Source organism: Apteryx mantelli, chromosome 4, assembly GCF_036417845.1.
Source record: "Apteryx mantelli isolate bAptMan1 chromosome 4, bAptMan1.hap1, whole genome shotgun sequence".
Taxonomy (NCBI): domain Eukaryota; kingdom Metazoa; phylum Chordata; class Aves; order Apterygiformes; family Apterygidae; genus Apteryx; species Apteryx mantelli.
This window is the reverse complement of record NC_089981.1, coordinates 10,499,451-10,526,825: the sequence shown is the minus strand read 5'-3', so window position 1 is coordinate 10,526,825 and position 27,375 is coordinate 10,499,451. Positions and strand designations below refer to the sequence as shown.

The following is a 27,375-nucleotide window of genomic DNA, read 5'->3' as shown; positions in this document are numbered from 1 at the left end:
TCCTTAAAGCTGTGCATAACTATAGCAAAGATTGTGTCCCTATGATCATCTATGGCACCCTAAAGAAGGATTTTACAAGTCTCTTTTCTTCAAACGGCTGCCAGCATATTTTACAGAGAGCTGATATGACTGCGAAACATCATTATTTTTGCCCAAAGACACATGGCTGGGGAGAAAACTTATCTTCAGTATGTTATAGTTTGAATTTTGATCAAGTAGTGATGATTAAAGGCCATCACTATCTCAGAAGACATTTATCTCAGTGAGGCTAAAATTAGAATATGCACGGGGTAGTAAAAGCATTTGGACTATATGCACTATTATCCCACTGGCCTGACGGTACAACAATGCAGGAAAAAGAATGTGAAAATGTAGCCTTTTGGTGCTGCTAGTTGTCATCTTTCTGTTGCTGCAGAGCCTGAAGCTCAAGGTTTATCTCTTGTTTCTCATCATTAAGTATCATCAGATATGTGAAGTTCACAGTTTTCACACGTATCAATGTTGCGTTGTTCTTATCTTGAACAGAGATGTGAGCTTTTTAAACCAGATTTCTGAGTTGTCCAAAATTGTCTCTTTCAGTGGACTCCCAGCTCAAAGGAAGGAAATAGCTTGAGAAGAAATCACAGGCATCATTTTATTTTCCTGTGTATGTTTACAGGTCTCTGGGAAGAGCAATGTACACTACTACTCTTCCAGAAGAAGACAGGTAGGTTGTCATCAAAGAGCTTCCCTGCACAGCAATGAGTCATGTCTGCACACCTCTCTCTGCGCTGATGTTTAAGATGGTCAAAGACATCTAGAGCTAAGCATCAGCAGAACCGGCAGCATGTTTCAATCACAAGAATCACAATCTCAAACCTAAATATGCTTTCTGACAAATATCATCAAAAAGAACAGATTTTCATGAGCCCCGCATTCATCTAAGCCCTGCATTCACCTATCCCTTAGTCTCCACCTCGAGAAACCCAATCAAAATTAGGGAATTTAAAATGTTAAAGAGCTGCTGTCTCTTCAAATCTACAGTCTGCTTTTCTAAGAAAGCCTTCTGATCCAACATCCAGAATCCTGTTCCTCTTCTTCCCTTCCCCAAATCTCAGTTCCAGGAGGAGATCTGGGAAAATCCCTGCCTTGAATCACTTGTCATGACAGCAATGCTAAAGTAAGTCTATTTGCGGTAGAACAGCATTGCCCAGAGTCAGGAGGTCCTAGGGGCATTTGGGGGTTTCCCTGCTGCAAACAGTTGAGGAAAACTCAATGAATCAAGAACAGTACTGTTAAGAATTTTAGGGAAATTTTCAGGGTTCAGCTAGGAATTAGGTTATATCTTATGGAGTATGGAGAGATATTGGATCCCCATATTTCCACTGAGATACCTATTCCTTAGATCTTTATAGTGTAAAGCACCAGACGACTGGCCAAAGAATGAAACTTCATCCAGTCTCTAAATAAAGCGGTGAAAAAGGTCCCAACGATTAAACTGGATTGTGGCTCCATCATTGACTATGGTATTTAACCATGCTTGGATTGCTGCTCTGATAGATTATAAAGCTCAGCTATGACATAAGGTCAAGGCCTTGGAAAGGTGTTAGCAGAGCTCCTTTAAATGAAGCGTTCCCAGAGACACCAGGTTGGCACAGACTGATGAAAATCGGAGTTAATGCCTGGCATTGGGGAACAGCCTCTGTGTCCATCAGTGTTCCTGGGAGCCTTGGAAAGCCTAGTACAGTGTATGTCACCCTTCACTGTAAGGCAGACACCTAGTGCAGCATCCTGCTCCTCTCATGCTCCTATTTTACCATGCAATAAATCTCAGTCCCCTCAAAGGTCTCTTGCTGTCTTCAGCAGCTCTCTCAAGTTGAGGCACCTCATGTCAGCACGCCAATATATGTGAGATGAAACCTGCTTGTGCTGTGCCATCCTGAAGGATTTGCCTTCTCTTGGAAGCTTAGCACCACCATCACTTTTTTTTGTGTAGAAACATGAGCAGACACCACTCTCCGAAGCTCGTAGGAGCTAGTGGGAAAGCATAACCTCTCAAAATACCTAGTTATTCCTCTTAATGCCAGGAGAAGCCTAGACCTGAGACTTGCACAGCTCTAAGGTGTCTAAAGGTAAAAGCCACAATAGCACCCCAAAGGCTTGGGTTTGACTGGTGACAATATCCTCACATCCTTGTGACTGACAATTTCCAAAGAAAGATGAGAGCTACATGAAACCTTGAATTTAGTTTCAGTTCTACTCTTGTCTGCTGAGAAGATGGTGGAAGGGCGCATATAGATGAAAATGCATGGCCCAAGGAACAGAAGTGCAACAGTGATATGGGAGGTGCAGGTAGAGAGTGCTTCGAGACGCCCTTTGGAAGAGCGTGTCCTCAAAGAGACCAAAATAATGACGTAGGACACAGCAAGAACAACCAAAGAGCCTGAGGAAATCAGACCACTATTGGCAACCACGATGCAACCAACCACGTAGGTGTCAGTGCAGGCCAGCTTCAGCAAAGCGTCTACATCACAGAAGTAGTGGTTGATCTCATTGGGCCCACAAAACACTAGCTGAGCAGTCAGCAGGGTCTGCACCAGGGAGTGCACACAGCCTCCCACCCACGAAGCTGCCACCAGCCGGCCACACACATGCTTGTTCATAATGCTTGTGTAATGAAGCGGCTTGCATATAGCAGTGTAACAATCATACGCCATTGCTATGAGGATGAACATCTCCGTGCAGGCAAAGAGATGGACCCCAAAGAGCTGTGCTATGCAGCCCACAAAAGAGATGGTCTTCTTTTCAGCAAGAAGGTCATAAATGAGTTTGGGAACTGTGACAGTAGAGTAACTGATATCTACAAAGGACAAGCAGCTCAGGAAGAAGTACATGGGAGAGCCCAGCTGTTGACTGTTCTGTATAGTGGTGATGCTAAGCAGGTTTCCAAGAATAACAGTGGCATAGAAGAATGTGAAGCATACTTTTGCTAATGTATCATCTTGTGTGAGTCCCTGGAAGACAAACTCCGTCACATTGTTTTTGTTCTTCATATACGTCACGTAGACAGGACCTGAAGCACAGAATAAAGCCACCTGTGATGGCATTAGAAACACGGTATTAGCAGTACACATCCATATCGATCACTGGTATTTTCAGTATCAATGTATTCCCTTTTATGCCTTTTGGGGAAAGTTTCCTTTCAAAGTCAATGCTTCTCTCAAGGGGTGACAGTTGATATCTAACTCAGAATGTATTACTGAAGTGTGTAATAGTGAGCTCCATTTATTTGCTTGAGGGAGTTGGTGGAAATATCCTCCAGATTCATATTTCTGATCTTTGCCCCTTTTAAAAAGGAAGACTAGTCACTAGGCTCCCTAAACATCCACTTTTGAAGTGTTGATTTGGAAACGAAAAAGTGACTGCGAAGGATAGTGCATGTTTTGATTTGAGTCTCAACACGTTAGTCATCCCCTAAGGAATTCTGCTCAGGCAGTGAACGTACCTTCTTTTTCAACCCTCTGAAGGAATTCAACAGAACTAGTCCTTACTAGTGCTCTCTGACTCTGGTAGAATGTCCATGCATTTTTGTGCAACCATCAGTGTTCACATCATGACACAAGGCAGCTGGCTAATTAACATCACTTCAACTATCAGAGTAGATCCTTCTGGAGGAGGTAAAGTGGACACCTACCTCATGTCTGTTTAGCAGAGATGTGCCTTTAGGCACAAACTGTCTTTAAGGCGCCCTAAGTGAAATCAGACCATGTTCAAGGCATGCCAGGAAACCTGAAGCAGGAGAGTCATTGTCCTATATGTGCTGTACTGGGCTACATCTTGTGTGGATTGGTTCCAGTTATTGCTCATGAGTTTCTGGGTTGTGACCTCAGTCTCCAAAAGAGCAGGCTTGTATTTCCTCAGACCACCTTTCCTACAGCACATGGGTGAATACTGGAGATAATCTGCATTAACGATGTGTCAGTAAGGTTTTTGTACACCTCAGCCAAGTTCTGGACTAGGCATGGAAATCCCCATAAACACACCTGTGGTGCCACCGGGGTAATAAATACACCGCTGCTGAATCTCCTTTACTCACCAACACCCTTGCATTCACCTTTGCTGCACTCTAGTGCAGTACGCAAGTATCAGTAGTGTTCAGTTTCTACACTGAAAAGATAGACGGCAAGAGCTGCATAACAATGTCCACAATACTGGCAAGTCCTTTGGGCTCTTAATCCTGTTCCACAATCACAGGTTAATCAGTTCTTTCTCATGAGATTTCTGCCTCTTCCACCCTCCAACTTTAGCAGCAGAGGAAATATTCTTTCATGTCTCTGTCCCTATCTCCATGCCACTCCATGGGCAGAGGGAAAGCAGTGTGGGGAGGCCCGAAGCGTGTGTGTTAAGAGCATTGTTGCCACGATGTGTACAGCTAGAGGGGACAAGTTAAGATTGAGTACATAGGAAGTGCTGCAGCTACCTATTGACTCCTTGACTCTGTAACACCAGAAGCTTCCTTTTGACAGATATTTCTGGAAATGGCATATAACTGAAAAATAAGCAAAGAAGACACCAATTAAAAGAAAGGGTAAAAAAAATTGAGTACTTTCTACTTCATAAAATGCACCTCACAAAAGTCACTCGACAGCGATGCCTCTTTTCAAAGGCAGGATTTCATAGTCATGCTTGAACAAAACAAAGAAGCAAGATCAGAAAACTTGCACAGTTTATATTTGCTAGTCTCCAACAGTTTGCCTGCTATTCTCCTCTGATGACCTCTTGGACTGCTTTAGGCAGTTTCATCAAAACCTCTCAGCTCCAAGCTGCTTCTTATGTGTCACGAGAGCAGTCCACATCTCTGCCAGGGCTGAAAACTACAGAGGATGAAAGGGACAGCCTGAATGTCTAGCTCCATTTCTCATTCTGCAAAAACAACTTCCAAGAGCATCTGCAAGAACAACTCTCTCTCTCCAGATGGGGAAGTTGTGGCAGAAATATTTCAAGTAAATTGCACAGCAGAAGCACAAGCTTACCAGAAGCAATGAGATCGCAGAGGCATGTGAAGTTTTCTTTGTCAGAAAGAATCAGTGGACGGGGAGCTAAAATATATATTTTGGACAGCTATTAGAGTAATCTCTACAGGGTGACTGTGGAGCGTGATCACCTAGACCATGTCACATTGTGTGGGGGTTTGCTTGCTTTCTTGCTTGCTTTCCAATGCTGTCCAGATAAATGGACTTCATTTAGTGCTAGCTATGTGCTTCTTTTGGAAACATTTCTATTTAAAATCAATGTCGTGGCTGACCATTTGCAAGAGTTTGTGTTCACATTGCCCTTGCAATCAAACATTTTTTGAGTAAAGATGTCTCTTACACGTGTCAGATATTTTTTCCCTTCCAAGACAATATTTCACATATGCTTTCTTCTTTCTTATTAACTTGCTCTTACCATTGCACGTTTGCAGCATAAATAAATATCAGAACTGTGCTATATGACTGTTGGCACTTAGACATCTGGTCTGTACACGTTTGAAACAAGAAGTAAACGAGGAAATCATTTCAAGACTTTAAAAATGTTTGTGGTCAGGCCTCACTACTTGCCAGGTATTTTTACTCAGGCAATGCAAAATATAGAAGCAGCTGTTTAGTCCTCATATTAAGTCATTATAAGAATCTGGGCCAATGTGTAGAGGAATCAAATGTTGTTGTTGACGCCTTCCATAAGCTATGGTCCCGCTGTTGCCTGCTAGCATCCAGCAGCCAGAAGAGAAATCAGAAAAATCATGGCGTTCTTCCCCAAAACATTAAAAAAAAACCCAAACAGTTTTAAAATTATAAGCCTTAGCTTGAACTGGCCGTGTGCCCTAACCCCTCAGCAGTTTCAGTATGAAGGGGGTCAGTGGGCCTCATCTGTCTTTCTACCTGCCCCACCCCGGGTGAGACAGAGCAACCTCTGAAGGTGCCTGTCCCTCTCTGTTGACAGTGGTGCTGAGCTAGACAACTGTCCTTCACTGCATGAAGAATTTAGACTGCTACAAATAGGTGGGGATGGTCCCACCTTTAGCTGTGTCCACAGAGTGTGAATGCTGGGTGAGGGACACTATCCCTGTAAGCCTTGAGAATCAGGATTTATCCCAGTTCCGTCCTGCTGGCTGCCATCCACATAACCCACCATGGTGAGGAGAAGACACTGAGACATCCGCAGTGTACTGGTGCATGCCTGTGAAACGGGAACCCACTCTGCCACCCCCTGCATAGAGCAGAGGACATTCGGGGAACCAGAGCATTTGCGACATTGTCCCACGGTTTGGTCTGTAGATGTGCCGCTCTCCTGTGCAGGGAACACCTTCTTATCTTGAATCACACTTAAGCCATGTTAAGGTGCAACACAAGTGCAAGCAAGTGTTTATAGGGAACGTGAAGTGAAGGAAGAAAAAAGAAAGTGCTTTAGTTACTTTCAGAGTGCATTACACAGATGTCTTTCTCCCTCACGCAGCTGATTTGCTCTTTTCCTCCTGGCAAGGTAGAAGTCAGAGTCCCGTGGCTCCTCGTGGCTCCTTCGTCCTTGTGGAGAACCTTAGCTGCTACAACTAAACTCCCTGTGGCAGCTGTGACTGGCTCTGAGATGATTTAATCTTCCATCTTCACATTTCTTCTCTTCCCTCCTGCAGGAGTAGCTGCTCCAGCTATTCCCTTGGAATACATGTTTCTTCCTTTGCCTGGGCCTGTAGATGTGCCCTGTTGGGCTAGGAGATATCCTGCGTACAGGAATTATTACTGAATAACTCTTTTTTTTCATTGACACATAAAATTGTGCCCCCCAATGCTTTCTCTGGTGGCGACAATATCCTACGGTGAGCAATTTATCTTTCGCTTGGATCTTTGATTCTCTATTAGTCTAAACAGTAAAATGCAAAATCTGAGGCCGAGATGAAGGGCAGAGGGGATGGCTAGGAAGGAGGGCATTAGTGAAAGATGAACTACTGCAGAAAGGAAGAGAGCTGCACTAGAATGGGAAGGGGAGAAGCTTCTCCTCATATCATCTGCATCAGCAAATGACCCAGCCAGCATCTAATATCAGCAGTGTAATTGCTAACCCATGGATTCAGCATATGACAATGCAGTACTCCTAAGAAGGCATTTACTCCAAAGTAAAGGGGAAGGAAGCCTTTGGTACAATTGCTTCCAGCAGCAGGGGACCAACAGCCTTGCAGACACCTTGGGCCATCATTTCCTAGTAGAGTAGACTGCAGAGTAGATGGAGTTTGTCTGACGGAAAGTTTACACCTGGGAGAGCTCGGACTAATGGGATGCTCTGCCTGCAATACATTTTAATATTTTTGATAGCATTCATTTATTTATTTGCTGGTGTCTCAGCAGTGCTTGGAAGCCCCAGTCCTGCGCCTGTGCTATTCAAAAAGAGAACATAAAGGGAATCCCTGCTAGTCACAGAGTTTACAATGCCATTCCAATCAAAACATGAACTTTCAGTGTCTTCCTAATTACTGCAACAGCTAAAACCAAGCTTTTCTTCAGAAGGGAGCTTTCAGTAAATTTTCCAAAATGGAATTATAGTGAGAGAGACTTGATTTTCTCAGCTCCTGAGAAAATGTTACCACAGTTCTACACCTCACCCTTTTCACTCCAGACTTTTCTATTCCACAGTTTTCTCATGGCACTTTTCATCTCCTCATTTCTCGGTGTGTAGATGAGTGGGTTCAGCATGGGTGTGATGACAGTGTAAAACACAGCCACGCTCTTGTCCTCTGAGAGATTGCTGGATGGGCGTATGTAGATGAATGTGCACGGCCCAAAGAAGAGAATCACCACAGTAATGTGGGACCCACAGGTGGAGAGGGCTTTGTACCGCCCTTTGGACGTTCGCCTTTTCAAGGATAACAAAATGACAATGTAGGACGTGACCAGGATGATGAAAGAGACCAAAGCAATCATTCCAGTATTGGCAACGACAATGATGCCCACAACATAGGTGTCGGTACAGGCCAGTTGTAGTAGGGGATGGACATCACAGAAGTAGTGGTCAATTTTGTTGGGGCCGCAAAAAGGGAGGCTAACGGTTATGAGGGTCTGCACCAGGGAGTGCACAAAGCCCCCCACCCATGAACCCATCACCATCCAGCCACACACACGCCTCGTCATGAGGGTGGTGTAGTGCAGGGGTCTGCATATGGCAAAGTAGCGATCATAGGCCATCGCTGTGAGGATGAAGATCTCAGCGCAGCCAAAGAAATGTCCCATGAATAGCTGTGCCATGCAACCCCCAAAGGAAATGGTTTTCTTTTCAACAAGGAAGTCAGCAATCATTTTGGGAGCTGAGACAGAAGAGAGGCAAAGATCTGCAATGGACAGGTGGCAGAGGAAGAAATACATGGGGGAGTTCAGACGCTGACTGCTAACTACAGTGACAACGATGAGCAGATTTCCTGCCACAATAACAATATAGAAGAACAAAAACACCACAAAACATATTTTCTGCACCCCTTGGTTCTTTGAAAGGCCCAGAAGAATGAATTCCTTCACACTGCTTACGTTCTCCATGTTGATCAGTCAGGTGCCAATATGCAATATACAGCTTATACCCCTGGGAAAACAAAGACAGACACATGATTCATCAGCATTTTTTCATTATTAATGATGAGTTCTATATCGGAAGTGGATACAAACCAAGAAAGATACAGCATTAGTATTAAGCTTATGAAGTGTTTAGTTTCTGTCATGTATTTTTTTTAACGGCTACTTAATTCTCCACAGTACAAAGCTTCTGCCATGGCTTTGGTTGCACAGAGATAGGTGCACTCTGTGGTATGTTCCTTAATCCTAGTCCTTCAGGATTTTGAAGGATTGTCTCCACGGCTGGTAGCCTTCCATGCACTAAGGACAAGGCCAGAGTGTTCACCTTGGGCACTACGAGGCAGATAATGCAGCATGTTTGCCCTCAGGGGAGACAAAGTCCCTGACAGCAATCTTTGTAAAATGGGTGTCTTTAAGAGTACCTGGAAATATTGCTCAGAATGATGATTTGCTTTATAAGTACACATGATCTTTGAATTCTTGTTTAGAAGGGAAATGTACCCACATGCAGAGAAAAGAACTCTCTTGTGTATATACATTTTGAAACGTAAATATGAAATGTCACAGGCTGAAAAACGAGTTCTGGGAAGGTTATCTATCACGGAGGGGAAAAAAATTGCACATATGACTTAATGTAGTACTTCACATTGTTCTAACTCTCAGCATTGTTTCTATCAGAGGAAGGAAGAATGAAAGACTCTTGTGAGATCTTCTGTCCCAGCACTGTACTGATTTTACCTAGTGTGATTTTTGATACGCTCTGCGTGATGCTTTCAAGGGTTAACTTAGCTTAATGAAGCTAATCTAACTAAACTCCTTCAACAGCCAGTATAAGTCTGATTCATAGGCTGATTCAGAATGACTAAATTAGGGTCCTTTGCAGAACCCTTTTTTCCTCCATTCACTATGAGGAGCTTAAGCAAATTAGCACCACCAGGTTAGAATGACCTTTGGAGAATAATCCCTTTTGGTCCCTGAAAGTAGCTCAGAGCTTTTTGTAATGCCATCCACCTGTTTTAGGTTATGGCTGAGCTCCTTGTCCCTAGGCATTTCTACATCCATACAGTTTCTCATTCGAGACAAGGTCACATTCCAGCATAAACATGGGACTTCTTTGGTTCACCCTGTATTCCAGCTACAACCCATCGAGCATTACGTGTCACTAATAAATGAGTAGCCTACATCTTTAGAAAGAGTGTAACGTCTCTAGCTTGCCATTATGCACCCAGACCACCAGAGTTCCTTTGGCAAAGAAGTCTGGGAACCACCAGTTGAAACTCTTCACAGAGAGTTTAAGGTCAGCCAAAAGCAGGCACTCTTTTAATAAAAATATCCACTGTATGGGCTTCCTTCTAGGATCAAAACATTCCCTGTCAGCTGGTGTTAAAATGCACCATTTTAAGTCCTGCAGAATTACATCACAACCAGGTCTTCTCATTTGTGTTGGTGATCTGTGAGCAAATCTGTGGAATGATTCAGTTAAGCCAAGTTATCTACCAACTACTTCCATCTGCAGCATAATCAGAAACTCTCGTGCAGGCACAAAGGGATCAAGCATCCACAGGAAACACTGAAACTGAGAAAAGCCAAGATTACTTTCAAACCCACAAAGTGAAGCCGAGAGAGGAAGTGGGCAAAGTTAGGGACTTTTCCTATGCTTACAGTTGTACTTACACTAGATGAAAGTTTTTCAAGCAGAAGGGTAAACTTTACATGGATGGTTCCTTTTCAGATATTTCTACAAGGAGAAGGATCAGTAAGAACAACGTGAGGTCAGTTTCTCCCTCGTCTTACCAGGTCGTGATCCTTTCTACCCCTCTTCCTTCTACTGAGCAACGACGTAGACTTCTCAACAAAATAAATGACAGGGATGAAATGAGCACACCTTTATGGCTGTGCAGTACCCAGTCGAAAAGAAATAGCTGGGCTCCATCCAAGCCAGAGCATGACTGGAAGCATACCACAGCAATCGCAGGGCCATATTTAGGCAGTCAGAAAGGAGCGACCAAGAGAGAAATGATCAGGGGAAACTATATGCCTGAATACCAGCAGATGGCAAATTCCTGAGCTAAAAACAAGGTGTGCATCTACAAAAGGACCGATTCACAATTCAGACAGCTCGGCTATGTATCTTGCTTGATAAGGTCCTTTCATCACCACCAAACTGCATTTAACAAACTACCCATCTGTCTGACCTGATCTCATTGACTTAAGTCATGTAGGCATCTGTACCTAAGCTAGGCATATTACACCTGACCAGTCTACTTGTAGATGTGATGAATCATGTGCTGCCGGTACCCGTTTCTTACTGTTGACTCCAAGAGGATTACTAGAATGACTAATTCAGTAGAGGATTGCCACCAATTATGGCTTATCTCTTCAAGTGCCTTTGCAGGGGTAGACCTGAGCTATATGACATAATGCAATCAGCTGCAAAATAAAATGAATCTCATGTGTGCTTAAAAAGGGTGAGAAATTGCACCATCTCCTTACTGCATGCATTCTTCCCTAAAATCTCGGGTGGTTATGGGAAACAAAAGAATAATTTCAAAGCAATCTAATCTGCGGCTGTAGAACTAGCTCTGTATATGATTCTAGCCAAAGACAACTAGAGACAGTTGATAACTTCAGTGGAAGTTCCTTTCTGTATTATCACATTTGTTCAAGAAGAAAGGAAAAGGAAAAGGAAAGCAAAGCAAAACAAAGCAAAGCAAAGCAAAGCGAGAAGCCAGAGAAGCTGCAAAACTTACCATGCCTGTGTTTAGAGATCTAATATTTTGTGTAAGGGCTGTACAACTTTATCTCCTCAACTTCTGTCTCCCCTGGTATGAATGTGTTATAGCACAGCACCTTTAAAGAACATAGAATGGCTTCTGGAAAGCTTCCAAAACTTGCTTAGGAGGTGGCTGTTAGTGTATAATCCAGTCCCATCTAATGTATTACTTGCTTTCGTGTGTCACAAGTGTATCTTGATTTTTCCTGCCTATGTGAGAAGTGGTTTAATAGGCTGTGTGGATGATGTGACCTGGGTGTGCTGAATGATGCTTTCATACCCCAGCAGCTGCAAAAAGGGCTGAGAAGAAAACCATTTAAGTACCAACCTTTAACCCTCTCCCAGGAAATCTTCCACCTGAAGGGCTCTTGGGGCTGGAGGAGGGAGGGGTGGAGGCTTCGTGAAGGCAAGCCGTGAAAGAAAGGGGCAAAGGAGGAGAATGAGTTCTGTCTTGACTGAAAAGTTTAAGTAAATATATTTTAAAGAAACAGTTGTCAGTCAATGCTTTTATAATGATATCACAAAGGCATTTCAGGGTTTCTCCATAAGAAATAACAGTCAAAGGAGTAGCTGAGTATTCAACTGGACAAGCATATGCATGGACCTATGCAGCTAACGCTTCTCGGAGTTCTTCCTTACTCCAAGCTGATAGTTGTATGGATTTCCCATGTGTAAAGGGCCATTAGGCCCACTGCTCTGGCTTCCTAGCATTGTGAATGCTAAAACAGTCCATTTGTAATCTAGATATTTTCTCTCCTTTTTTAACTTCTGTGTATTCCAAAAAACATGTAAAAGAGAAATCCTCATTAAAGGAAAAAAAGAAAGAAACCTCAAGCTGTAAGAAGAGTCACCATCCTCCAGGGATGGTAAAGAATTCCTATCACAGGAGTCTTTTAAGGACAGGTTGGGCTCATTTCTCTCAGGAGTGGTTACGATGAAGTTTTTATAGGGACAGAAGATGTCCTGGGTGACCTCTTGATGACCCTCCAAGTCCTATCTCACCAGAAATTTCATCACTGGAAATCCAGTGAATAAAGCCTCTTTGCAAGAATTTGCATGTTTTAACAGAGGTCAGTGAATTACCAAGTCAGTCAAAAAATCCTTCATTTACGAACTGGGAAACTGAGGGAGGAAGTCACCTATTTAATGCCAGTGGAAGTCAGCGAATTTAACCCTGACTTAGTCACTCTAGGCTCTTCTGCGGAAAAAAATGAATGTCTCTGGAGGCAGATGCTTCTGATCTACCTCAGAACTGATTTTAGGATGCGATTAGGTCTGAAATAGACATCTAGCTTTTAAACAAAATAACTGAGGGCGGACAAATCTCACTGTCACGATGGGCCCCATCTTTCTTAACCTGAGCAGCTGCAGTCAAAGGTGAACCTATGAAATGAAACAATTTCATTCAGCACACCCAGGTCACATCATCCACACAGCCTATTAAACCACTTCTCACATAGGCAGGAAACATGAAGATGCACTTGTGACACACGAAAGCAAGTAATAAATTAGATGGGATTGGATTATAAACTAACAGCCACCTCCTAAGCAAGTTTTGGAAGCTTTCCAGAAGCCATTCTATGTTCTTTAACATACCAGGAAAGACAGAAGTTGAGGAGATAAAGTTGTACAGCCCTTACACAAAATATTAGATCTCTAAACACAGGCATGGTAAGTTTTGCAGCTTCTCTGGCTTCTCACTTTGCTTTGCTTTGCTTTGTTTTGCTTTGCTTTCCTCTTCCTTTTCCTTTTCCTTTCTTCTTGAACAAATGTGAAAATACAGAAAGAAACTTCCACTGAAGTTATCAACTGTCTCTAGTCATCTTTGGCTAGAATCATATACAGAGCTAGTTCCACAGCCGCAGATTCGATTGCTTCGATATTATTCTTTTGTTTCCCATAACCACCTGAGATTTCAGGGAAGAATGCATGCAGTAAGGAGATGGTGCAATTTCTCACCCTTTTTGAGGTGTTAAGAGTACACATGAGATTCATTTTATTTTGCAGCTGATTGCATTATGTCATATAGCTCAGGTCTACCCCTGCAAAGGCACTTGAAGAGATAAGCCGTAACTGGTGGGAATCCTCTACTGAATTAGTCATTCTAGTAATCCTCTTGGAGTCAGCAGTAAGAAACGGGTACCTGCAGCACATGATTCATCACATCTACAAGTAGACTGGTCAGGTGTAATATGCCTAGCTTAGGTACAGATGCCTACATGACTTAAGTCAATGAGATCAGGTCAGACAGATGGGTAGTTTGTTAAATGCAGTTTGGTGGTGATGAAAGGACCTTATCAAGCAAGATACATAGCCGAGCTGTCTGAATTGTGAATCGGTCCTTTTGTAGATGCACACCTTGTTTTTAGCTCAGGAATTTGCCATCTGCTGGTATTCAGGCATATAGTTTCCCCTGATCATTTCTCTCTTGGTCGCTCCTTTCTGACTGCCTAAATATGGCCCTGCGATTGCTGTGGTATGCTTCCAGTCATGCTCTGGCTTGGATGGAGCCCAGCTATTTCTTTTCATCTGGGTACTGCACAGCCATAAAGGTGTGCTCATTTCATCCCTGTCATTTATTTTGTTGAGAAGTCTACGTCGTTGCTCAGTAGAAGGAAGAGGGGTAGAAAGGATCACGACCTGGTAAGACGAGGGGGAAAATGACCTCACGTTGTTCTTACTGATCCTTTTCCTTGTAGAAACATCTGAAGGGGAACCATCCATGTAAATTTTACCCTTCTGCTTGAAAAACTTTCATCTAGTGTAAGTACAACTGTAAGCATAGGAAAAGTCCCTAACTTTGCCCACTTCCTCTCTCGGCTTCACTTTGTGGGTTTGAAAGTAATCTTGGCTTTTCTCAGTTTCAGTGTTTCCTGTGGATGCTTGATCCCTTTGTGCCTGCACGAGAGTTTCTGATTATGCTGCAGATGGAAGTAGTTGGTAGATAACTTGGCTTAACTGAATCATTCCACAGATTTGCTCACAGATCACCAAGACAAATGAGAAGACCTGGTTGTGATGTAATTCTGCAGGACTTAAAATGGTGCATTTTGGCACCAGCTGACGGGGAATGTTTTGATCCTAGAAGGAAGCCCACACAGTGGATATTTTTATTAAAAGAGTGCCTGCTTTTGGCTGACCTTAAACTCTCTGTGAAGAGTTTCAACTGGTGGTTCCCAGACTTCTTTGACCAAAGGAACTCTGGTGGTCTGGGTGCATAATGGCAAGCTAGAGACGTTACACTCTTTCTAAAGATGTAGGCTACTCATTTATTAGTGACACGTAATGCTCGATGGGTTGTAGCTGGAATACAGGGTGAACCAAAGAAGTCCCATGTTTATGCTGGAATGTGACCTTGTCTCGAATGAGAAACTGTATGGATGTAGAAATGCCTAGGGACAAGGAGCTCAGCCATAACCTAAAACAGGTGGATGGCATTACAAAAAGCTCTGAGCTACTTTCAGGGACCAAAAGGGATTATTCTCCAAAGGTCATTCTAACCTGGTGGTGCTAATTTGCTTAAGCTCCTCACAGTGAATGGAGGAAAAAAGGGTTCTGCAAAGGACCCTAATTTAGTCATTCTGAATCAGCCTATAGAGAGACTTATACTGGCTGTTGAAGGAGTTTAGTTAGATTAGCTTCATTAAGCTAAGTTAACCCTTGAAAGCATCACGCAGAGCGTATCAAAAATCACACTAGGTAAAATCAGTACAGTGCTGGGACAGAAGATCTCACAAGAGTCTTTCATTCTTCCTTCCTCTGATAGAAACAATGCTGAGAGTTAGAACAATGTGAAGTACTACATTAAGTCATATGTGCAATTTTTTTCCCCTCCGTGATAGATAACCTTCCCAGAACTCGTTTTTCAGCCTGTGACATTTCATATTTACGTTTCAAAATGTATATACACAAGAGAGTTCTTTTCTCTGCATGCGGGTACATTTCCCTTCTAAACAAGAATTCAAAGATCATGTGTACTTATAAAGCAAATCATCATTCTGAGCAATATTTCCAGGTACTCTTAAAGACACCCATTTTACAAAGATTGCTGTCAGGGACTTTGTCTCCCCTGAGGGCAAACATGCTGCATTATCTGCCTCGTAGTGCCCAAGGTGAACACTCTGGCCTTGTCCTTAGTGCATGGAAGGCTACCAGCCGTGGAGACAATCCTTCAAAATCCTGAAGGACTAGGATTAAGGAACATACCACAGAGTGCACCTATCTCTGTGCAACCAAAGCCATGGCAGAAGCTTTGTACTGTGGAGAATTAAGTAGCCGTTAAAAAAAATACATGACAGAAACTAAACACTTCATAAGCTTAATACTAATGCTGTATCTTTCTTGGTTTGTATCCACTTCCGATATAGAACTCATCATTAATAATGAAAAAATGCTGATGAATCATGTGTCTGTCTTTGTTTTCCCAGGGGTATAAGCTGTATATTGCATATTGGCACCTGACTGATCAACATGGAGAACGTAAGCAGTGTGAAGGAATTCATTCTTCTGGGCCTTTCAAAGAACCAAGGGGTGCAGAAAATATGTTTTGTGGTGTTTTTGTTCTTCTATATTGTTATTGTGGCAGGAAATCTGCTCATCGTTGTCACTGTAGTTAGCAGTCAGCGTCTGAACTCCCCCATGTATTTCTTCCTCTGCCACCTGTCCATTGCAGATCTTTGCCTCTCTTCTGTCTCAGCTCCCAAAATGATTGCTGACTTCCTTGTTGAAAAGAAAACCATTTCCTTTGGGGGTTGCATGGCACAGCTATTCATGGGACATTTCTTTGGCTGCGCTGAGATCTTCATCCTCACAGCGATGGCCTATGATCGCTACTTTGCCATATGCAGACCCCTGCACTACACCACCCTCATGACGAGGCGTGTGTGTGGCTGGATGGTGATGGGTTCATGGGTGGGGGGCTTTGTGCACTCCCTGGTGCAGACCCTCATAACCGTTAGCCTCCCTTTTTGCGGCCCCAACAAAATTGACCACTACTTCTGTGATGTCCATCCCCTACTACAACTGGCCTGTACCGACACCTATGTTGTGGGCATCATTGTCGTTGCCAATACTGGAATGATTGCTTTGGTCTCTTTCATCATCCTGGTCACGTCCTACATTGTCATTTTGTTATCCTTGAAAAGGCGAACGTCCAAAGGGCGGTACAAAGCCCTCTCCACCTGTGGGTCCCACATTACTGTGGTGATTCTCTTCTTTGGGCCGTGCACATTCATCTACATACGCCCATCCAGCAATCTCTCAGAGGACAAGAGCGTGGCTGTGTTTTACACTGTCATCACACCCATGCTGAACCCACTCATCTACACACCGAGAAATGAGGAGATGAAAAGTGCCATGAGAAAACTGTGGAATAGAAAAGTCTGGAGTGAAAAGGGTGAGGTGTAGAACTGTGGTAACATTTTCTCAGGAGCTGAGAAAATCAAGTCTCTCTCACTATAATTCCATTTTGGAAAATTTACTGAAAGCTCCCTTCTGAAGAAAAGCTTGGTTTTAGCTGTTGCAGTAATTAGGAAGACACTGAAAGTTCATGTTTTGATTGGAATGGCATTGTAAACTCTGTGACTAGCAGGGATTCCCTTTATGTTCTCTTTTTGAATAGCACAGGCGCAGGACTGGGGCTTCCAAGCACTGCTGAGACACCAGCAAATAAATAAATGAATGCTATCAAAAATATTAAAATGTATTGCAGGCAGAGCATCCCATTAGTCCGAGCTCTCCCAGGTGTAAACTTTCCGTCAGACAAACTCCATCTACTCTGCAGTCTACTCTACTAGGAAATGATGGCCCAAGGTGTCTGCAAGGCTGTTGGTCCCCTGCTGCTGGAAGCAATTGTACCAAAGGCTTCCTTCCCCTTTACTTTGGAGTAAATGCCTTCTTAGGAGTACTGCATTGTCATATGCTGAATCCATGGGTTAGCAATTACACTGCTGATATTAGATGCTGGCTGGGTCATTTGCTGATGCAGATGATATGAGGAGAAGCTTCTCCCCTTCCCATTCTAGTGCAGCTCTCTTCCTTTCTGCAGTAGTTCATCTTTCACTAATGCCCTCCTTCCTAGCCATCCCCTCTGCCCTTCATCTCGGCCTCAGATTTTGCATTTTACTGTTTAGACTAATAGAGAATCAAAGATCCAAGCGAAAGATAAATTGCTCACCGTAGGATATTGTCGCCACCAGAGAAAGCATTGGGGGGCACAATTTTATGTGTCAATGAAAAAAAAGAGTTATTCAGTAATAATTCCTGTACGCAGGATATCTCCTAGCCCAACAGGGCACATCTACAGGCCCAGGCAAAGGAAGAAAAAAGTATTCCAAGGGAATAGCTGGAGCAGCTACTCCTGCAGGAGGGAAGAGAAGAAATGTGAAGATGGAAGATTAAATCATCTCAGAGCCAGTCACAGCTGCCACAGGGAGTTTAGTTGTAGCAGCTAAGGTTCTCCACAAGGACGAAGGAGCCACGAGGAGCCACGGGACTCTGACTTCTACCTTGCCAGGAGGAAAAGAGCAAATCAGCTGCGTGAGGGAGAAAGACATCTGTGTAATGCACTCTGAAAGTAACTAAAGCACTTTCTTTTTTCTTCCTTCACTTCACGTTCCCTATAAACACTTGCTTGCACTTGTGTTGCACCTTAACATGGCTTAAGTGTGATTCAAGATAAGAAGGTGTTCCCTGCACAGGAGAGCGGCACATCTACAGACCAAACCGTGGGACAATGTCGCAAATGCTCTGGTTCCCCGAATGTCCTCTGCTCTATGCAGGGGGTGGCAGAGTGGGTTCCCGTTTCACAGGCATGCACCAGTACACTGCGGATGTCTCAGTGTCTTCTCCTCACCATGGTGGGTTATGTGGATGGCAGCCAGCAGGACGGAACTGGGATAAATCCTGATTCTCAAGGCTTACAGGGATAGTGTCCCTCACCCAGCATTCACACTCTGTGGACACAGCTAAAGGTGGGACCATCCCCACCTATTTGTAGCAGTCTAAATTCTTCATGCAGTGAAGGACAGTTGTCTAGCTCAGCACCACTGTCAACAGAGAGGGACAGGCACCTTCAGAGGTTGCTCTGTCTCACCCGGGGTGGGGCAGGTAGAAAGACAGATGAGGCCCACTGACCCCCTTCATACTGAAACTGCTGAGGGGTTAGGGCACACGGCCAGTTCAAGCTAAGGCTTATAATTTTAAAACTGTTAGTTTGGGTTTTTTTTAATGTTTTGGGGAAGAACGCCATGATTTTTCTGATTTCTCTTCTGGCTGCTGGATGCTAGCAGGCAACAGCGGGACCATAGCTTATGGAAGGCGTCAACAACAACATTTGATTCCTCTACACATTGGCCCAGATTCTTATAATGACTTAATATGAGGACTAAACAGCTGCTTCTATATTTTGCATTGCCTGAGTAAAAATACCTGGCAAGTAGTGAGGCCTGACCACAAACATTTTTAAAGTCTTGAAATGATTTCCTCGTTTACTTCTTGTTTCAAACGTGTACAGACCAGATGTCTAAGTGCCAACAGTCATATAGCACAGTTCTGATATTTATTTATGCTGCAAACGTGCAATGGTAAGAGCAAGTTAATAAGAAAGAAGAAAGCATATGTGAAATATTGTCTTGGAAGGGAAAAAATATCTGACACGTGTAAGAGACATCTTTACTCAAAAAATGTTTGATTGCAAGGGCAATGTGAACACAAACTCTTGCAAATGGTCAGCCACGACATTGATTTTAAATAGAAATGTTTCCAAAAGAAGCACATAGCTAGCACTAAATGAAGTCCATTTATCTGGACAGCATTGGAAAGCAAGCAAGAAAGCAAGCAAACCCCCACACAATGTGACATGGTCTAGGTGATCACGCTCCACAGTCACCCTGTAGAGATTACTCTAATAGCTGTCCAAAATATATATTTTAGCTCCCCGTCCACTGATTCTTTCTGACAAAGAAAACTTCACATGCCTCTGCGATCTCATTGCTTCTGGTAAGCTTGTGCTTCTGCTGTGCAATTTACTTGAAATATTTCTGCCACAACTTCCCCATCTGGAGAGAGAGAGTTGTTCTTGCAGATGCTCTTGGAAGTTGTTTTTGCAGAATGAGAAATGGAGCTAGACATTCAGGCTGTCCCTTTCATCCTCTGTAGTTTTCAGCCCTGGCAGAGATGTGGACTGCTCTCGTGACACATAAGAAGCAGCTTGGAGCTGAGAGGTTTTGATGAAACTGCCTAAAGCAGTCCAAGAGGTCATCAGAGGAGAATAGCAGGCAAACTGTTGGAGACTAGCAAATATAAACTGTGCAAGTTTTCTGATCTTGCTTCTTTGTTTTGTTCAAGCATGACTATGAAATCCTGCCTTTGAAAAGAGGCATCGCTGTCGAGTGACTTTTGTGAGGTGCATTTTATGAAGTAGAAAGTACTCAATTTTTTTTACCCTTTCTTTTAATTGGTGTCTTCTTTGCTTATTTTTCAGTTATATGCCATTTCCAGAAATATCTGTCAAAAGGAAGCTTCTGGTGTTACAGAGTCAAGGAGTCAATAGGTAGCTGCAGCACTTCCTATGTACTCAATCTTAACTTGTCCCCTCTAGCTGTACACATCGTGGCAACAATGCTCTTAACACACACGCTTCGGGCCTCCCCACACTGCTTTCCCTCTGCCCATGGAGTGGCATGGAGATAGGGACAGAGACATGAAAGAATATTTCCTCTGCTGCTAAAGTTGGAGGGTGGAAGAGGCAGAAATCTCATGAGAAAGAACTGATTAACCTGTGATTGTGGAACAGGATTAAGAGCCCAAAGGACTTGCCAGTATTGTGGACATTGTTATGCAGCTCTTGCCGTCTATCTTTTCAGTGTAGAAACTGAACACTACTGATACTTGCGTACTGCACTAGAGTGCAGCAAAGGTGAATGCAAGGGTGTTGGTGAGTAAAGGAGATTCAGCAGCGGTGTATTTATTACCCCGGTGGCACCACAGGTGTGTTTATGGGGATTTCCATGCCTAGTCCAGAACTTGGCTGAGGTGTACAAAAACCTTACTGACACATCGTTAATGCAGATTATCTCCAGTATTCACCCATGTGCTGTAGGAAAGGTGGTCTGAGGAAATACAAGCCTGCTCTTTTGGAGACTGAGGTCACAACCCAGAAACTCATGAGCAATAACTGGAACCAATCCACACAAGATGTAGCCCAGTACAGCACATATAGGACAATGACTCTCCTGCTTCAGGTTTCCTGGCATGCCTTGAACATGGTCTGATTTCACTTAGGGCGCCTTAAAGACAGTTTGTGCCTAAAGGCACATCTCTGCTAAACAGACATGAGGTAGGTGTCCACTTTACCTCCTCCAGAAGGATCTACTCTGATAGTTGAAGTGATGTTAATTAGCCAGCTGCCTTGTGTCATGATGTGAACACTGATGGTTGCACAAAAATGCATGGACATTCTACCAGAGTCAGAGAGCACTAGTAAGGACTAGTTCTGTTGAATTCCTTCAGAGGGTTGAAAAAGAAGGTACGTTCACTGCCTGAGCAGAATTCCTTAGGGGATGACTAACGTGTTGAGACTCAAATCAAAACATGCACTATCCTTCGCAGTCACTTTTTCGTTTCCAAATCAACACTTCAAAAGTGGATGTTTAGGGAGCCTAGTGACTAGTCTTCCTTTTTAAAAGGGGCAAAGATCAGAAATATGAATCTGGAGGATATTTCCACCAACTCCCTCAAGCAAATAAATGGAGCTCACTATTACACACTTCAGTAATACATTCTGAGTTAGATATCAACTGTCACCCCTTGAGAGAAGCATTGACTTTGAAAGGAAACTTTCCCCAAAAGGCATAAAAGGGAATACATTGATACTGAAAATACCAGTGATCGATATGGATGTGTACTGCTAATACCGTGTTTCTAATGCCATCACAGGTGGCTTTATTCTGTGCTTCAGGTCCTGTCTACGTGACGTATATGAAGAACAAAAACAATGTGACGGAGTTTGTCTTCCAGGGACTCGCACAAGATGATACATTAGCAAAAGTATGCTTCACATTCTTCTTAGTCTTCTATGCCACTGTTATTCTTGGAAACCTGCTTAGCATCCTCACTATACAGAACAGTCAACAGCTGGACTCTCCCACCCCATACTTCTTCCTGAGTTGCTTGTCCTTTGTAGATATCAGTTACTCTACTGTCACAGTTCCCAAACTCATTTATGACCTTCTTGCTGAAAAGAAGACCATCTCTTTTGTGGGCTGCATATCACAGCTCTTTGGGGTCCATCTCTTTGCCTGCACGGAGATGTTCATCCTCATAGCAATGGCGTATGATTGTTACACTGCTATATGCAAGCCGCTTCATTACACAAGCATTATGAACAAGCATGTGTGTGGCCGGCTGGTGGCAGCTTCGTGGGTGGGAGGCTGTGTGCACTCCCTGGTGCAGACCCTGCTGACTGCTCAGCTAGTGTTTTGTGGGCCCAATGAGATCAACCACTACTTCTGTGATGTAGACGCTTTGCTGAAGCTGGCCTGCACTGACACCTACGTGGTTGGTTGCATCGTGGTTGCCAATAGTGGTCTGATTTCCTCAGGCTCTTTGGTTGTTCTTGCTGTGTCCTACGTCATTATTTTGGTCTCTTTGAGGACACGCTCTTCCAAAGGGCGTCTCGAAGCACTCTCTACCTGCACCTCCCATATCACTGTTGCACTTCTGTTCCTTGGGCCATGCATTTTCATCTATATGCGCCCTTCCACCATCTTCTCAGCAGACAAGAGTAGAACTGAAACTAAATTCAAGGTTTCATGTAGCTCTCATCTTTCTTTGGAAATTGTCAGTCACAAGGATGTGAGCATATTGTCACCAGTCAAACCCAAGCCTTTGGGGTGCTATTGTGGCTTTTACCTTTAGACACCTTAGAGCTGTGTAAGTCTCAGGTCTAGGCTTCTCCTGGCATTAAGAGGAATAACTAGGTATTTTGAGAGGTTATGCTTTCCCACTAGCTCCTACGAGCTTCGGAGAGTGGTGTCTGCTCATGTTTCTACACAAAAAAAAGTGATGGTGGTGCTAAGCTTCCAAGAGAAGGCAAATCCTTCAGGATGGCACAGCACAAGCAGGTTTCATCTCACATATATTGGCGTGCTGACATGAGGTGCCTCAACTTGAGAGAGCTGCTGAAGACAGCAAGAGACCTTTGAGGGGACTGAGATTTATTGCATGGTAAAATAGGAGCATGAGAGGAGCAGGATGCTGCACTAGGTGTCTGCCTTACAGTGAAGGGTGACATACACTGTACTAGGCTTTCCAAGGCTCCCAGGAACACTGATGGACACAGAGGCCGTTCCCCAATGCCAGGCATTAACTCCGATTTTCATCAGTCTGTGCCAACCTGGTGTCTCTGGGAACGCTTCATTTAAAGGAGCTCTGCTAACACCTTTCCAAGGCCTTGACCTTATGTCATAGCTGAGCTTTGTAATCTATCAGAGCAGCAATCCAAGCACGGTTAAATACCATAGTCAATGATGGAGCCACAATCCAGTTTAATCGTTGGGACCTTTTTCACCGCTTTATTTAGAGACTGGATGAAGTTTCATTCTTTGGCCAGTCGTCTGGTGCTTTACACTATAAAGATCTAAGGAATAGGTATCTCAGTGGAAATACGGGGATCCAATATCTCTCCATACTCCATAAGATATAACCTAATTCCTAGCTGAACCCTGAAAATTTCCCTAAAATTCTTAACAGTACTGTTCTTGATTCATCGAGTTTTCCTCAACTGTTTGCAGCAGGGAAACCCCCAAATGCCCCTACGACCTCCTGACTCTGGGCAATGCTGTTCTACTGCAAATGGACTTACTTTAGCATTGCCGTCATGACAAGTGATTCAAGGCCGGGATTTTCCCAAATCTCCTCCTGGAACTGAGATTTGGGGAAGGGAAGAAGAGGAACAGGATTCTGGATGGTGGATCAGAAGGCTTTCTTCGAAAAGCAAACTGTAGATTTGAAGAGACAGCAGCTCTTTAACATTTTAAATTCCCTAATTTTGTCTGGGTTTCTCGAGGTGGAGACTAAGGCATAGGTGAATGCAGGGCTTCTGAAAATCTGTTCTTTTTGATGATATTTGTCAGAAAGCATATTTAGGTTTGAGATTGTGATTCTTGATTGAAACATGCTGCCGGTTCTGCTGATGCTTAGCTCTAGATGGCTTTGACTATCTTAAACATCAGCGCAGAGAGAGGCATGCAGACATGACTCATTGCTGTGCAGGGAAGCTCTTTGATGACAACCTACCTGTCTTTCTCTGGAAGAGTAGTAGTGTACATTGCTCTTCCCAGAGACCTGTAAACATACACAGGAAAATAAAATGATGCCTGTGATTTCTTTTCAGGCTATTTCCTTCCTGTGAGCTGGGAGTCCACTGAAAGAGACAATTTTGGACACCTCAGAAATCTGGTTTAAAAATCTCGCATCTCTGTTCAAGATAAGGACAGCGCAACATTGATATGTGTAAAAACAGTGAACTTCACATATCTGATGATACTTTATAATGAGAAAAAAGAGATAAACCTTGAGCTTCAGGCTCTGCAGCAACAGAAAGATGACAACTAGCAGCACCAAAAGGCTATATTTTCACATTCTTCTTTACATTTCTGTAGTTTTTTTCGTGTTTGCAGGTAGAAGGGGAAAAAGGAGGTAGTAATGAGTGACAGAAGAGGGAGATTTAACAGGAGAGGGACAGTTACTTTCCCTAGTGTTTGGGGGGCAAAAACACAGGTGTCTCTTCTCCGAGATTTCCTTTGCAGAACTTCAGGTTCTGTGTGTTGCACTGGAAGAGGCTACTCCTTTCAAATACGGAAGACGTAGCAGAAATGGCTGTAAATTCAAATCACATTTCTTTTCTCCTCTTGAATATCTCTGAAAGCTTTTTCTCATCTTGACGGACTGGTGGTTTTCCTACATGAGCAAACGTTCCTAGTAGAACAGAGAACTGCAATTCTGTGCCACGCGCTCCTCAGGCAGGAGTCCTGTTTGTGCTTGGAACTTGCAAGTTAAGAGTCAGGATTCCTCCAGCTTTCAGCAGCAGAGGAACACAGTCTTTCAACATAGAAGTTGCAGATACAACCAGTTAGAAGTCCACCTAAAATCACTTCTAACAATTTCGTACCTTTCTGAATCTCACCCTTGGAAGCTGATCAAATCTTCCTTGGAAGTCCTACTCTTTGTACCAAGGTTTTGATAAATTTTCCCCAAACAAAGTTCTCTTTCTAACAAGTCTGCTGAAGTTTCTCTAATATGACCTAAAACTCTCCTCAGAGCATCCTTCACCTCCTTATTCCTTAGGCTGTAGCTGGTAAGATTCAGCACTGCAGTCACCACTGTAGAGAACAGAGAGATCCATTTATCTCACTCCAATGAGTAGCTGGATGTTGGGCTACCGCACATAAAAACGGTGCTCCCATAAAACAAGAAGAGAGCTCTCAGATGGGAAGCACGGGTGGAGAAGGCTTTGCATCTGCGCTTGGAGGAGTGGATCCTCAGGGTGGTGGAGATGAGGTAGATGGAGGAGATGAGAATTGCCAGAGATGTGAAGATGCCATGAAACACACCAAAAATGTGAAGTACCATCTCTTTGCTATAGGTGTCAGAGCATGAAAGCTGGATCCTAGGGGGATGTCACAGAAATAATGACTGATAACACCAAAGTCACAGAAAGAGAATGTGAAGGTGGAGATAATTTGTGCAAGCGCGTGGACAAAGCCAGTGAAAGAGGAGATGATTACCATCTGTGTACAGGCTTTTGAGGACATGAGAGTTGCATAAAGGAGAGGGTTACAGAGAGCCACATGCAGTCATATGCCATTACTGCCAGCAGGAGACACACAACACTAGCCATGAGGAGACAAGTGAATAGCTGTGCCACACAGGCACTGACTGAAGTGGCTCTCCTCACTGCTGAAGAGTTCACCAGCAACCTTGGGGAGACAGCTGAGGAGTAACAGAAATCCACAGAAGCCAAGTTACTGAGGGAAAGGTACACAGTGTGTGAAGCCGGGGGATCAACCTTCATCTACATGATCCTTCCAAGATTCCCTATTAATGTGCTTAAAAAAAGCGGGTTACCTTCACCTCTTGGCTTTCTGTTAGTCCAGAGAGGATAAACTCAATGGCCACACAGTGATTCCTCTCAGGCATGTTGCTAGCACACTCATATCATCTCCCAACAGGAAACTGGTTCAACACCTAGAAGTGATGGGAAACTGGCAACACACAATGGATTGTCTCAGTAGCCACAAGGAAGTACGGCGCATTTTCATCACAGCTTCTGACTAGACTTCTTTAATTACGCATTGAAATGACTTGTGATACAAGGGAGTACTGTTCCTATTTTTCAGGTGAGATAAGAAAGCGCAGAAAGATAAAATAATTTATTCAAAAGGCAGCAGCAGCACTGTGAAACACCACTCCTAGTCTGGCACTACAATGGTTTTCGTGTGTCCTCTTTGTCCTTTTTTAAGGAAAAAAGTCTGCTTTTCTTGAGGACATCTATGGAGCAGTCTTCTCCCCTCACTCGTGGCCACGGTTGGGTGTACAGTATTGTCCAAATGGCCCACTCGAAGGGCAATGACCCGCTGATTCCTGACATCATTCTAGTTCAGACATCATTCTTTCTGTATTGCAATCACCAATATATTTTTTGCCTATTAGCTAACTCCCCCGGGCATTGGTAGCAGGGTAGTTAGAGCTCAGTATGGGCCACAAAGTCCATTAACAGGGCAAAGCAGCCCCCATTCAGCCTTGCTGAAATAGGAATATAATGGTTAGGCTGCAGCTGTGCCAACTTGCTAAGACCTGCCTTAATTACATGGACCTCCACCACCCTGACCTTTGGGACTGCAACTTGTAAACATACAAATAACAAATCCACATCCTGGCAGAAGAAAGTAAGAGTTTCCTCTCTTGAATGAAATGGCGGCAAGCACTAAATGGCAACAGCAGCAGGAAAACTCAGCTTTGCATCTTCCCAAAGAGGAGGAGATACCACAGGATCCTCCAGGTTTGGCTGAGAAAGGATTTCTCATTTGCTTGCATCCCTGTTGTCAAGGAAAAGTGGCCATTTTCTGCTCAGGAATAAATTGGGAAGAGTCACCAAATGAAATACTTTCCATTTAGAGGGGGAAAAATCTCATGCTAAAAGGGAAGGAATCCTGAACAAAAAGGGAATCGCTCATCCCTGTAAAGGTTCTACCAGCTTCACCTCACATGAAAAATTATTGTTAATCTATTGGAGGTTAGCAGTAACCTGGCTGACGCTCTCAAAGCGGAGTTCTTATCACGTGGGTGACTGAATGGAGGTTTCAATTCTTGCTGAGCTCTGTTTCTAGCATAGGCTTCAAGGTATTGCATATGTACAAAACTATTCTCTTACTGACCTGTTTCATCCAGAAAGGCAAGAGTATCTACTCTGTACTGTAGATACTGTAGATACTGTCTGTACTGTAGGTAACAAGCCAGTTTATTCCCCGCTTGAGCCAAATCTTCAGAAGTACTTGCCCTTTTCAAGAAGCAGACAGCAGGATTAAAACCAGCCTGTAATGGTTAGGTACACAGTTTAAGTGAGCAAAATGCTTACCCTGCTTAGGTGCACAAAAGACCAGACTGCCTTTACACACTGAGTTATCTTTGCATAGCTGGCTGTTGTTTATCCCCAACCTACCCAACCTTTTCTGCCCTAAAGCACAGCAACTAGCCCAGTTAATTCTCAGAAAAGGGCTTCAATGAGCTTGCTATCAACAGGTTGCTCTCTTCCATGGACTACTTGGGAAACTGAAGGAGGAAATTTCCCTCTCCTGCCCCAACGTGAGTGATCAAACACTGGATTAGGTGCAAATTTGTACAATCTCCATCTGTGCTGACATTTAAAATTCAGCTGGATCGGGCCGGAGCAATCTGATCTGACTGAACGTGCTCTGAGGAGGAGGTCGGACTTGATGACCTCCAGAAATCCTTCCCAACCTAAATGATTCT

At 43.6% G+C, this 27,375-nt stretch overlaps 2 protein-coding genes across 2 annotated transcripts; one reads left to right on the top strand and one right to left on the bottom strand.

Moving 5' to 3' along the window:
- Positions 1–3,037: 3,037 nt before the first annotated feature.
- Positions 3,038–8,537, bottom strand: LOC136991798 (olfactory receptor 4S2-like). Its single transcript, XM_067295254.1, has 2 exons — positions 7,629–8,537; positions 3,038–3,052 (listed from the first exon to the last, which is right to left on the bottom strand). The coding sequence occupies exons 1-2, from the start codon at positions 8,535–8,537 to the stop codon at positions 3,038–3,040; spliced, it is 924 nt and encodes a 307-aa protein (XP_067151355.1).
- A 7,276-nt stretch (positions 8,538–15,813) lies between these two features.
- Positions 15,814–24,056, top strand: LOC136991797 (olfactory receptor 4S2-like). The gene is made up of 2 exons (XM_067295253.1): positions 15,814–16,722; positions 24,024–24,056. Exons 1-2 carry the CDS (start codon positions 15,814–15,816, stop codon positions 24,054–24,056), a joined length of 942 nt encoding a protein of 313 aa, XP_067151354.1.
- The last annotated feature ends 3,319 nt before the right edge of the window (positions 24,057–27,375 follow it).